General features: G+C 44.2%; 1 protein-coding gene across 2 annotated transcripts in view; it reads right to left on the reverse strand.

Moving 5' to 3' along the window:
- Window positions 1-12,962, reverse strand: part of LOC139276003 (rho guanine nucleotide exchange factor TIAM1-like) — a 421,871-nt gene that overhangs the window by 148,407 nt on the left and 260,502 nt on the right. For both annotated transcript variants that reach the window (XM_070893321.1, XM_070893322.1), the window contains exon 16: window positions 5,559-5,774. In XM_070893321.1, the coding sequence (XP_070749422.1) occupies window positions 5,559-5,774 (216 nt within the window). The remainder of the gene's footprint in view (window positions 1-5,558; window positions 5,775-12,962) is intronic.

Raw genomic sequence — 12,962 nt, forward strand, 5'->3', positions numbered from 1 at the left:
TTTTCTGCATCACCTAATCTATACTCACTTCCCTCTTGCCGTCCGTTTCCTTTAATATGCAGCCATCTAATTTTATTTGATAAATATTTATAGGGATGCTGCTTCAACAATGTGTGACAGAGAATTCTGCAGTCCAACTGTCATCTATGTAAAATTATTTCTAACATAGAAACATAGAAAATAGGTGCAGGAGTAGGCCATTTGGCCCTTCGAGACTGCACCACCATTCAATAAGATCATGGCGAATCATTCCCTCAGTACCCCTTTCCTGCTTTCTCTCCATACCCCTTGATCCCTTTAGCAGTAAGGGCCATATCTAACTACCTCTTGAATATATCCAATGAACTGGCGTCAACAACTCTCTGCGGTAGGGAATTCTACAGGTTAACAACTCTCTGAGTGAAGAAGTTTCTCCTCATCTCAGTCCTAAATGGCTCATCCCTTATCCTTAGACTGTGTCCCCTGGTTCTGGACTTCCCCATCAACGGGAACATTCTTCCCACATCCAACCTGTCCAGTCCCATCAGAATCTCATAAGTTTCTATGAGATCCCCTCTCATCCTTCTAAACTCCAGTGAATACTGGCCCAGTCGATCCAGTTTCTCCACATATGAGTGTCCCGCCATCCCGGGAATCAATCTGGTGAATCTTCGCTGCACTCCCTCAATAGTAAGAACGTTCTTCCTCAGATTAGGAGCCCAAAACTGAACACAATATTCCAGGTGAGGCCTCACCAAGGCCCTGTACAACTGCAGTAAGTACTCCCTGCTCCTGTACTCAAATCCCCTTGCTATGAAGGCTAACATACCATTTGCCTTCTTCACCGCCTGCTGTAGCTGCATGCCAACTTTTAATGACTGATGAACCATGACACCCAGGTCTCGTTGCATCTCCCCCTTTCCTAATCTGCCGCCATTCAGATAATATTTTGCCTTCGTGTTTTTGCCACCAAAGTGGATAACCTCACATTTATCCACATTATACTGCATCTGCCATGCATTTGCCCACTCACCTAACCTATCCAAGTCACCCTGCAGCCTCTTAGCGTCCTCCTCACAGCTCGCCCTGCCAGCCAGCTTAGTGTCATCTGCAAACTTGGAGATATTACATTCAATTCCTTCGTCTAAATCATTGATGTATATTGTAAATAGCTGGGGTCCCAGCACTGAGCCCTGCGGCACTCCACTAGTCACTGCCTGCCATTCTGAAAAGGACCAGTTTATCCCGACTCTCTGCTAACCAATTCTCTATCCACGTCAGTACATTACCCCCAATACCATGTGCTTTAACCAATCTCGTGTGTGGGACCTTGTCAAAAGCCTTTTGAAAGTCCAAATACACCACATCCACTGGTTCTCCCTTGCCCACTCTGCTAGTTAACATCCTCAAAAAATTCCAGAAGATTTGTCAAGCATGATTTCCCCTTCATAAATCCATGCTGACTTGGACCGCTCCTGTCACTGCTTTCCAAATGCGCTGCTATTTCATCTTCAATAACTGATTCTAACATTTTCCCCACTACTGATGTCAGGCTAACTGGTCTATAATTACCTATTTTCTCTCTCCCTCCTTTTTTAAACAATGGTGTTACATTAACTTCCTTCCAGTCTATAGAAACTGATCCAGAGTCAGTAGACTGTTGGAAAATGATCACCAATGCATTCACTATTTCTAGGCCCACTTCCTTAAGTACTCTGGGATGCAGACTATCAGGCCCTGGGGATTTATCGGCTTTCAATCCCATCAATTTCCCTAACACAATTTCCCGCTTTATAAGGATATGCTTCAGTTCCTCCTCCTCACTAGACCCTCGGTCCCTTGGTATTTCTGGAAGGTTATTTGTGTCTTCCTTCGTGAAGACAGAACCAAAGTATTTGTTTAACTGGTCCACCATTTCTTTGTTCCTCATTATAAATTCACCTGAATCTGACTGCAAGGGACCTACATTTGTTTTCACTAATCTTTTTCTCTTCACATATCTATCTATAGAAGCTTTTGCAGTCAGTTTTTATGTTCCCAGCAAGCTTCCTCTCATACTCTTATTTCCCCCCTTCTAATTAAACCCTTTGTCCTCCTCTGCTGTGTTACAAAATTCTCCCAGTCCTCAGGTTTGCTGCTTTTTCTGGCCAATTTATATGCCTCTTCCTTGGATTTAACACTATCCTTAATTTCCCTTGTTAGCCACGGTTGAGCCACCTTCCCCGTTTTATTTTTACTCCAGACAGGGATGAACAATTGTTGAAGTTCATCCATGTGATCTTTAAAGGTTTGCCATTGCCTATCCACCGTCAACCCTTTAAGTATCACTCGCCAGTCTATTCTAGCCAATTCACGTCTCATACCATCGAAATTACCGTTCCCCAAGTTCCCCATTCGTGTAAATCATCAAAGTTCCACGGCACGTACATATTTTTCATTATATATAGATTATAAAAATGGTGATTAATGATAAAGAAAACATTCAAAACAGTTTTCTGAACAAAGTGAAACTCGTTTTAGCTATTCGATTTTTCTACACCGCCCACCCAAGTAACATAAAAATGTTATTACCAAGTTATCTTCACTACTTTCCTCCCTCTGCCTCAAAAAATTCTCATCCTTTGATTTCATCCTCAATCTCAATTCATCATGCTCTCTCTCCTCTGAGTTTACTAGCCTCCTATCCTCCCTTAATATCTCCTTCCATGTAAACTCCCCAATCTATAATCACAGCCAGCCCTTCGACCTTGCCATCTCTCGTGGCCTCGCTACTCCCATCGTGTCAATCACAGATAAGGCCATCTCTGACCACTTTCTCGTATCGCTTTCCAACCCCTTCCCCAACCCTACCTCTTTCTGTGTCCGCCTCTCTTACAACTGCACTTATGAACACCAAACTGTCCAGCCTTTGACCCTCCATTCACCGTGACATCTCTGCAGCTACCGATCTGCTCAATCACACCTTCACCACCACCTTTGATGCCCTGGTCTCTGTTAAAACAATTACTCTCTCTCACCCTGGCCGCTCCCCGTCGTAAAGCCCTGATCTTCGCTTCCTTAAGTCCAAGAGATGCAGACTTGAACGGATATGGTGGACAACTCGTTTAGCCATTCACCGCCTGATCTGGCTGGACCACATAAAGCATTAACGGGTCCTGCTCTCATCTGCCAAAATCGCTCACTATTCCAGAATATTTCTGGAATGTAAAGATAAACCCTGGCTTCTATTTTACACTGCTAACCGTCTTTTTGAAACCCTCTCCCCAGTCTCCACCCTCACCTCCGACAGTAAGTGTGAGGAGCTCATGGACTTCTTTGTCGCTAAGATTGAGACAATCTGTTTGGCCGCTTCTGCCTCTTCCCTTCCTTCCCCTAGCCCACTGGGCCAAATCTAAGGATTCCCCCTTGCCCTAGCCTTGACCTCACATCTTTCTCGAGTTTCTCTCCGAACTCCCCTCATGAACTTTCCAAGCTCATCCTGTTCATGAGATCCACTTCCTGCTGCCTTGACTATTACCATCATACTACTGACCACCTAACTTCCTTTTCTGGCTCCCATGTTAGTTGACATTAACGGTTCTCTCTCCTCAGGTACTGTCCCCCCTCTTTCCCCAAATCTGCCGTCATTACCCCTCTCCTCAAAAAACCAACCCTTGACCTCGTTCTGTCCTTGCAACCTACTGCCCCACCTCCAACCTCCCTTTATTCGCCAAAATCTTTGAATGTTTTGTCGCCTCCCAAATCTGTGCCCATCTTTCCCACAATTCCATGTTTGAATCCCTCCAATACAGTTTCCACACCTGCCACAGTGCCGGAACAGCTCTCATCAAAGTCACAAATGACATCCTTTGTGACTGCGACAAAGGCAAACTATCCTTCCTCATCCTTCTTGACTTGTCTGCCTTGGACACGGTTGACCACTCTATCCTTCTCCAAAGCCTCTCCACCGTCATCCAGCTAGGTGGGACTGCAATTGCCTGGCTCCATTCTTATCTATCTAATCGTAGCCAGAGAATCACCTGCAATGGCTTTTCTTCCCGCCTTCGTATTGTTATCTCTGGTGTCCCCCAAGGATCTATCCTTGGCCCCCTCCTATTTCTCATCTACATGTTGTCCCTTGGCGATATTATCCGAAAACAGAGTCAGTTTCAACCTGATGACACCCAGCTCGACCTCACAACCACTTCTCTCCAACCCCTCCACGACCTCTACATTGTCAGATTGCTTGTCCGGCAACCAGTTCTGGATGAGCAGAAATCTTCTCCAATTGAATATTAGGAAGACTAAAGTGATTGTTTTCGGTCCACGCCACAAACTCCAGCCCCTAGCCACTGATTCCAACCCTCTCCCCAACTTCTGTCTGAGGCTGAACCAGACTGTTCGCAACCTTGGTGTCATATTTGAACCTGAAATTAGCTTTTGACCACATAGCCTCAGCATAACTAAGACCGCCTATTTCCACCTCCGTAACATCATTCGTCTCCGCCCTTGCCTCAGCTCATCCACTGCTGAAGCCCTCATCCATGCCTTTGTTATCTCTAGATTTAACTATTCCAACACACTCCTGGCTGGCCTCCCTCATTTTACGCTACGTAAACTAGAGGTGATCCAAAGCTCGGCTGCCCATGTCCTAACTTGCATCAAGTCCTGCTCACCCATCACCCCTGTGCTCGCTGACCTTCATTGGCTCCTGGTTAAGCATCGCCTCGATTTCAAATTTCTCATCCTTATTTTCAAATCCTTCCACGCTTTGTCCCTCTGTAATCTCCTCCAGCCCCACAACTCCAACTCCAACTCCGCCTCCCCCCCAGCCCCAGAGATGTCTGCACTCCTCTAATTCTGTACTCTTGAGCACTTTTGATTATAATCGCTCAACTATTGGTGGCCGTGTCTTCTGTTGTCTAGGCCCCAAGCTCTGGAACTCCCTGCCTAAACTTCTCCATCTCTCTTTCCTCCTTCAAGACGCTCCTTAAAACCTACCCTCTTTGACCAAGCTTTTGGTCACCTGCGCTAATTTCTACTTATGTGGCTCGGTGTCAAATTTTTCATCTCATGATACTCCTGTGACGCGCCTTGGGACGTTTCACTATGTCAAAGGCGCTATATAAAAACAATTTGTTGTTGTTGTTGAAAACACAGTTCGAGATTGTTGCACAGCACAGCACGAGAAGCCAACATTTCAGGGCTTAATTTAATGTTACAAAACCACTATCGCAAACACTAGCATCAACAAACCTCATCAAGAAAATTTAAACAAGTAGAAGGATAGAAAGAAAAAAAATGCAATCTTTGGAAGGTAAAAGAATACTAATCTTGGAACATAATTTTAACCTAAAGTGCCTGGCAGGAAACTGAAAGGATAGGATTGGGGGTCCATTTCACACCCCGCCCAGTTTTACTTTCCACGAAGGTAAGATCGGGTGGACTGTAACAACAGTTGGCCGATCCAAACCTGTTGATTTGCCACCAGGCGGTTTAGGTTGAAAAAAAACCTTGTGTTTCATCATATTATTGCCTTGAAAGATCGAAGTATAATCCTATGCATAATAAAAATGTTAACTAGTAATGCAGGCCCCTACCTTGATGGCTGGAAACAAATCCACTGTCACCCAATGTATCTGTCGCTCCCACTCGTCGAAGAGGTGAGATGTATATATGCCCATCTACTGGCTGACCATATGTTCGTACAGCAAGAGAAAGTGAAGGCGCAGACAGGATAGTCTTCAAGTCAGATACAACCAGATCTTTAGCTTTCATGTTATTAATCTCCAAAACTTCATCGCCTACTTTTAAACCTAAATGCAGAATCCAGAGAAAATATGTTAATAATTTACAATTCAAAAAGTAACACTCGTCTTCCATCAGTTTATTTATCTTATTAAATTTACCCACTTAAAAACAACATTTTTATTAGAGGTTCTTTCATCATGATGCATTTTTGACAACCATAAGAGCAAATAACCAGTTCATAAGGTCTTTGCGAGAAACCCTGAAGGAGGCAGATATGACAGCATCACTCACTAATTTCCCCTTATATGGAAAAAAAACCTAGCCTTCTCTTCATGCTTTCCACTGACGGCACTGCCAAGATCAGGGACACAATCTATGGAAAATGTATGACAACATTTAGCTCCTTCTTACTACTCGTGTTGAGTGCTCGAGTACAGGATATAACTAGAGAGCAGCTCAGAGATTATTGATTTGAGCTGAGGAAAAACAAGGAATCAGTCACAATACTGAGACTCTATTATATACTGTTGAACAGCAGAAAGGAAATTGAGGATTACATTTGCAGATTACAGATTGGAGAGATGTGGATTAACAATAGAGTTACAACTGTAAGCAATTGTAATCATCGAAAAATAGACAGATAGGGAAAATGTTTGCAGTGAAACAAGAGATTTTTTACAATGTGTTCAGGTCAGTTTTTCCAGTCAATATGTTGCTACTCCAATAAATACGAGGTACAGTAGCATAGTGGTTATGTTGCTGGATTAATGATCCGGAGATGCGAGTTCAAATCTCACCACGGCAATTAGGGAATTTAAATTCAGGTAATAAAATAAATCTGGAATAAAAAGCTAATATTCATGGTTGTCGCAAAAACCCAACTGGTTCTGTAGGGAAGACAATCTCTCGTCCTTACCCAGTCTGGCTTATGTGACTCCAGACGCACAGCAATGTGTTTGATTTTTAACTGCCCTCTGAAATGGCCTAGCAAGCCACTCAGTTGTACCAAATCACTATGGAAAACTGTAAGAATATAAAATTGGACGCCATCAACCTAGACACCAGATTCACACACAACAATGACACACACAGCCCAGTCAACCCTGCTCACTAACATCTGGGGATTTGTGTCAAAATTGGGAGACTGTCCCACAGCATAGTCATACTCACAAAATCATATCTTTCAGCCAATGTCCCAGACCCCTCCATCACCATCCCATGGTAAGTCCAGTCCCACCAGCAGGGTAGACCCACCAGAGTACAGTCAGGAGGGAGTGACCCAGGGAGTCCTCAACATTGATTCCAGACCCCATGAAGTCTCATGGCATCAGGTCAAACATGGGCAAGGAAACCTCCTGCTGATAACCACCGACCACCCTCCCTCGGGTAATGAATCGGTACTCCAGGACTACATGCATGCGATCCAGTTGCCCTCCTGAACCGGCTCGCGCTGTACCTTGCAGCGGTATGCCGCCACGCTGCCCATGGCCGCCGCATTTTTTATGGCCCCGATCTGCCACTGGTGTTTCCTCGCAGGTCGGGGCCGCCACGCTGCAATGTGTGCGCGCACTAGGTCCGTGCAGCAGAGCTGGTCTCCAGTCATCTTGGTTAATCCTTGCCACTGGACCAAGACCTAGCTCTGTCAAGCCTGTGTGGTGGCTGGTGTGCAACAGCCACCCCACGTTAAAAAAATCCACGCACAGGCATCTTCCACCCTTCAATATGCAGTTCGGGACCTGGAATATCAGGTCCTTCATCGAAACACTTGTGAACTCATCCCTTTTTGGTGTGGAAGCAAGTCATCCTCGATACGAGGGACCGCCCAAGAAGAAGAAACAGCGAACAGAGCTAAGCGATCCCACAATTATCAGATCAGATCTGCAGTCCATTCACATCCAGTCGTGAATGGTGGTGGACAATTAAACAAATAACGGGAGAAGGAACAGGCTCCATGAACATAACGTGAGTGCAAAAGACAAGGCTGATCCATCTCGGCCTCCTCCCAGTGTCCCCAGCAGCACAGAAACCAGTCTTCAGCCAATTTGATTCACTCCACGTGATATTAAGAAACAGCTGAGTGCACTAGATACAGCAAAGGCTGTAGGCCCTGACAAAATCCCGGCTATAGTACTGAAGACTTGTGCTCTAAAATGAAAGCATCTTGCCAAGCTGTTCCAGTACAGCTACAACACTGGCACCTACCAGATATTGTGGAAAACTGCCCAGGTATGTCGTGTCCTCAAAAAGCAGGACAAATCCAATCCGGCTAATTACTGTCCCATCAGCCTACTCTCAATCATTAGCAATGCGATGGAAGGGATCGTCGATAGTGGTATCAATAGTGGTACTCATCGATGCTCAGTTTGGGGTCGGCTAGATCCACTCAGCTCCAGAGCTCGTTACAGCCTTGGTCCAAACATAGACAATAGAGTTGAATGCAAAGGTGAGGTGAAAGTGACTGCCCTTGGCACCAACAGGATATGACTGAGTGTGGCATCAAGTAAAATTGAAGTCAATGGGAGTCAATGGAAAAATTCTTCACTGGCTGGAGTCATTCCCAGCAATAGCACAAATGAAGGTGGTTGTGGTTGTTTGAGGCCCATCATCTCAGCCCCAGGCCATGGATGCAGGAGTTCCTCAGGGCAGTGTCCTAGGCTCAACCATCTTCAGCTGCTTCATCAATGACCTTCCCTCCAATACAAGGTCAGAAGTGGGGATGTTCGCTGATGATTGCACAGTACACAGTTCCATTTGCAATTCCTCAGATAATGAAGCAGTCCATGCCCGCATGCAGCAAGGCCGGGAGAACATTCAGGCTTGGGTTGATAAGCGGCAAGTAGCATTCGCGCCACACAAGTGCCAGGCAATGACCATCTTCAACGAGAGAGAATTTAACCACCTCGCCTTGACATTCAACAGCATTGTGGTTCTAGTTAAAAAATGCATAACAATTTTCACATTGAATGTCAAATCCCCCACCATCAACATCCTGGGGGTCACCATTGACGAGAAACTTAACTGGACTTGCCACGTAAATACTGTGGCTACAAGAGCATGTCAGAAGCTGGATATTCTGTGGCAAATGTCTCACCTCCTCACTCCCCAAAGCCTTTCCACCACCGAAAAGGCACAACTCAGGAGTATGATGGAATACTCTCCACTTGCCTGAGTGAGTGCAGCTCCAACACTCAAGAAGCTCATCCAGGACAAAGCAGCCCGCTTGATTGGCACCCCATCCACCATCTTAAACATTCACTCCCTCCACCACTGGCGTACTGTGGCTGCAGTGTGTAACCTCGACAAGATGCACTGCAGCAACTCACCAAGATTTTCTGACAGTACCTCCCAAACACATGACATTTACCACCTAGAAGGACAAGGGCAGCAAGAACATGGGAACAGCACCACCTCCAATTTCCCTTATAAATCGCACATCATCCTGACTTGGAAATATATTGCCATTCCTTCATCGTCACTGGGTCAAAATCCTGGAACTCCCTCCCCAACAGCATTATGGGAGTAACCTCACCACACGGACTGCAGCAGTTCAAGGCGGCAATTTATCATCATCTTCTCAATGACATTTAGTGATGTGCACTAAATGCTGACCTTGCCAGCAATGCCCACAGCCCATGAATGAATAAAAAAAACAACTACTTGGCTTGGTTCTGTATAATGAAGCAGAGCAAATAGGTAACCTAAAAGTCGGGGAACATTTGAGGTACAGTGAAAACGCAGAATAAATTCAGTGAGAATAAGAATAGAAATGGGGGGAAAAAAGTTGAAGACATAAAACTTGTTTGGGGAAAAATAGAAAATCAGAGAGATTATTCCAGTGAACAGAACGGTGGAAAATGTGACTCCTACCTTCAAAAAAGGAGACATGGATAAGGTGGGAAATCATAAACCAGATAGCCTTACTTCAGCTGTTGGTAAACTACTAGAGTCAATAATTTAGGATGAAATTACTGTGCACTTGGAGAAACAAAAGTTCATCATGACCAGTCAGGACAAATTTCTAAACAGCATGTCTAATTGACCAATTTTATGGAATTCTTTGAACACAGAGCGAATAAATAAAGGGAATATGGTGGTTTATAAGGTATTCAAAAAAGTATTATATAAGAGACCTATGGCAAAGGTAATGGCACATGGAATCAATGACAATGTGACCATGTGGATAAGCAGATGGTTGGATAGAAGGAAGCAAAGAGTTGTAAAAGGAAATCTTAATATAGCTAGCTGGGATCACATTTTTCAAAATTCACAATATTTGATCTATCTAAAGCTTCTTGTTCTATCTAAAGATTATGAAAAAAGATCTAATACGGATATTTTTCATTACGCAGCTCTGCTTCCACCACACCATATTTAAGTGCAACGCGGTTGGAATCAGGCACTTTGTATCGAAGACTGATTCCTGCCAGTAAAGAAGAGAAGCAAAAGCATGTGGGAAGGGGAGAATTTTTATTTTCTTAAAGACAAATTTGAAATATTCTCGTTAACTGGGCAGCGACAAATAGCTCGAGTTCTGCTCTTGCCCAAAGAAGGACAAAACTAGTGTCTATTTCCTAATTACCCCCTCCCTCCAAAATAACTTTAGTTACTTGGAGCAGTGTTAAAACAGAAATTGGTTTGAGTAGCTCTTAATAAAACAGTGAGACTGATGACACACTTGCTCTAGCCCTAATTTACGTGAAACACCCACAGCCCTGTGGTCAACTAACAGGAACATTCAAATGATGGCCAGTGGCCAATAATGGCAAGTTTACAGCCATTTCATTGAAAGGCCATATAAAGTTAACATATATTCTTGCTCATTTTGATTTGTATGCTAGGTAACACTGTGTTTCTCTGCCGCAACACAAGCTCCAATTTTCATTTACAATCATGCGTATTAATTATGCATCAGATAGTACTTTATGACTGAAAATATATATCTGGAACAAAGTGCATTGGGAAAACAGTACAAGTAGCCACAATTAAACAGAACATCTCTTACTTTTTCCAGTTCTGATGAAAGGTCATCGACATGAAACATTAACACTGTCTCTCGCCATAAATGCTGCCTGCCATGAGTATTTCCAGCATTTTCTGTTTTTATTACAGTTAAACAGCTCGGGGCTGAATTTCTACAGGGTTATCAAGTCTTAAATTGTGTTTAAGCCGTTTTTCTGGGGTTTCGCAAATCTTCCATCGAAGTCGTCAAATGAACAGGAGAATGCTCTGGAAATTCGTCCCCATTATTTTTAGACAGCATGCCGAAATTGCCCATTCAGCCAGTGAATTGAAATTCATTAACTAAAGCCCTGAAAAGATGGCTCTAGTCACAATGTTGTTGCTCTCCAGCCTCTGCATGAATGAATGGCTTGAATTCTTGCAGTTTTCATGATGAAACAATTTTTTTTTTTTGATTCCATTGCACACTAAGCTGAGCACAAATTTCAATTACTATTAAGTAGGATATCACAATAGGGTACTGCTTCCATTACTCTAAAGATAGCAGGCAATAGCATCACAAAACAAAAAGGCTCCATTCAGTATTTGACCTCTAGGCAAATTCACAGAAGCAGTGGGGCTTGCATGTTTCACTGTCTATACTGTGCTCAACTGGTATCCATTCTGATCTATATGATCCTACTTCGAAGGGCAAACCTGTTCTTAAAAGTCTAGAATTGGACACTACCCAAGGTTTTAGAATGAAATTAGTTTCAGCTGTAAGTTGGAACTGAGGAAACTGTAGTTTCTTGCAATTGGATTGCTGCTTCCAATTTTTTTTGGAGCAGGAAAGCTACATTTGTTGTGGAACCCAAAAGGACAAGACTGAGCAGTAAACAAGATTAGAGACAGAACAAGCCCACTGAAGACACACTGTAACTACCAGACGATCACCCACAGGACCACCATTACTCAGCCATTAATGTGAGCCTGGCCAATGATTACATCAGCCTTGGTGCTCAACCCTCAAGACAGGCCTGATCTCAACTAGTGGACTGGTGACTCTACATTTCAAACCCTTAATTCTAAGAATATGAGAGGCCTAGATAGAGTGGATAGGAAGGACCTATTTCCCTCAGCAGAGAGGTCAATAACCAGGGGGCATAGATTTAAATTAATTAGTAGAAGGATTACAGGGGAGCGGAGGAGAATTTTTTTTCACCCGGAGGGTGGTGGGGGTCTGGAACTTACTGCCTGAAAGGTAGAAATCCTCTTCGCATTTAAAAATGAATGTGCACATGAAGTCCCGGGGCCTGCAGGGCTACGGACCAAGAGCTGTAAAGCGGGATTAGGCTGGAAACTCTTTCGGCTGGCACAGACACGATGGGCCGAATAGCCTCCTTCTGTGCAGTAAACTTCTATGATTCTATGAATTCTTTGCATGGCTAAGCTCTCTGCCACCTAGCCATGTATTTTAAGCTTCCCTCTGTGTCCACTTGTGTGCGCATTTTTCATGAATCTGAGCCCCTATCCGCTCAACTAGTCACGTGACATACCTGCTCTATTCTCTCAATCTATCCCACCTTATGATGCCTCGGTCTCCCATACGCCCACTCATTCCATCCTTTTCTTTTAACAACAAATCCCTGTCACCTACTAACCTCACCTTTTGCCACCATACCTGGCTGAAGCTCAAGACCTCCCTCTCCTTAAGCCCGAATACCCTCCAGCAAACCTATTGTGCCACCCGTCACAAGCTCTTGCGCATAGCAACGCAAACTGCCTCATCTCCAGTTCCCAGCAATCATCCCACTCTGCACCTTTCCAGGAAATTAACTTCTCTAACCTTCTTCCTGACACTGGCCTGCTTCATATCTTCCCTCAAGATCACTATCACAAACAAGGCCCATTCATAACTCCATTGCAGATTAATTCTGGTACTGATAGAAACCTGGCTTATGGACAGGAACTGCTTTTCCTTCACCCTTGTTTGGGTGCATGTTCCATTGTGTGCCCCAACTGTTGTAGCAACAATATGGTTCTTATTGCCAAGTCCCAACTCATCTTCTCCCCATATTTCTCAGGCACCCTTTCTTTATTTGAGCATCTCACCCTCTTCCTGCCTCTCACTCAAAGTCTTTGTCATCAATCCCCTGCCAAGTCCCATGATAATTTTCTTGTCTCGATTTCCGCTCTTTACTCCTCCCTTATTCTTTGCACCAAGCATCCACTCATTGTCAGTAACTTCAACCTTCATCTTAATCCCCCGACTTCCTCTCCTTTTGCCCTCCTGTTCTCATTCAACGACACCTTTC

This window comes from Pristiophorus japonicus, chromosome 11 (genome assembly GCF_044704955.1).
Source record: "Pristiophorus japonicus isolate sPriJap1 chromosome 11, sPriJap1.hap1, whole genome shotgun sequence".
Taxonomy (NCBI): Eukaryota; Metazoa; Chordata; class Chondrichthyes; family Pristiophoridae; genus Pristiophorus; species Pristiophorus japonicus.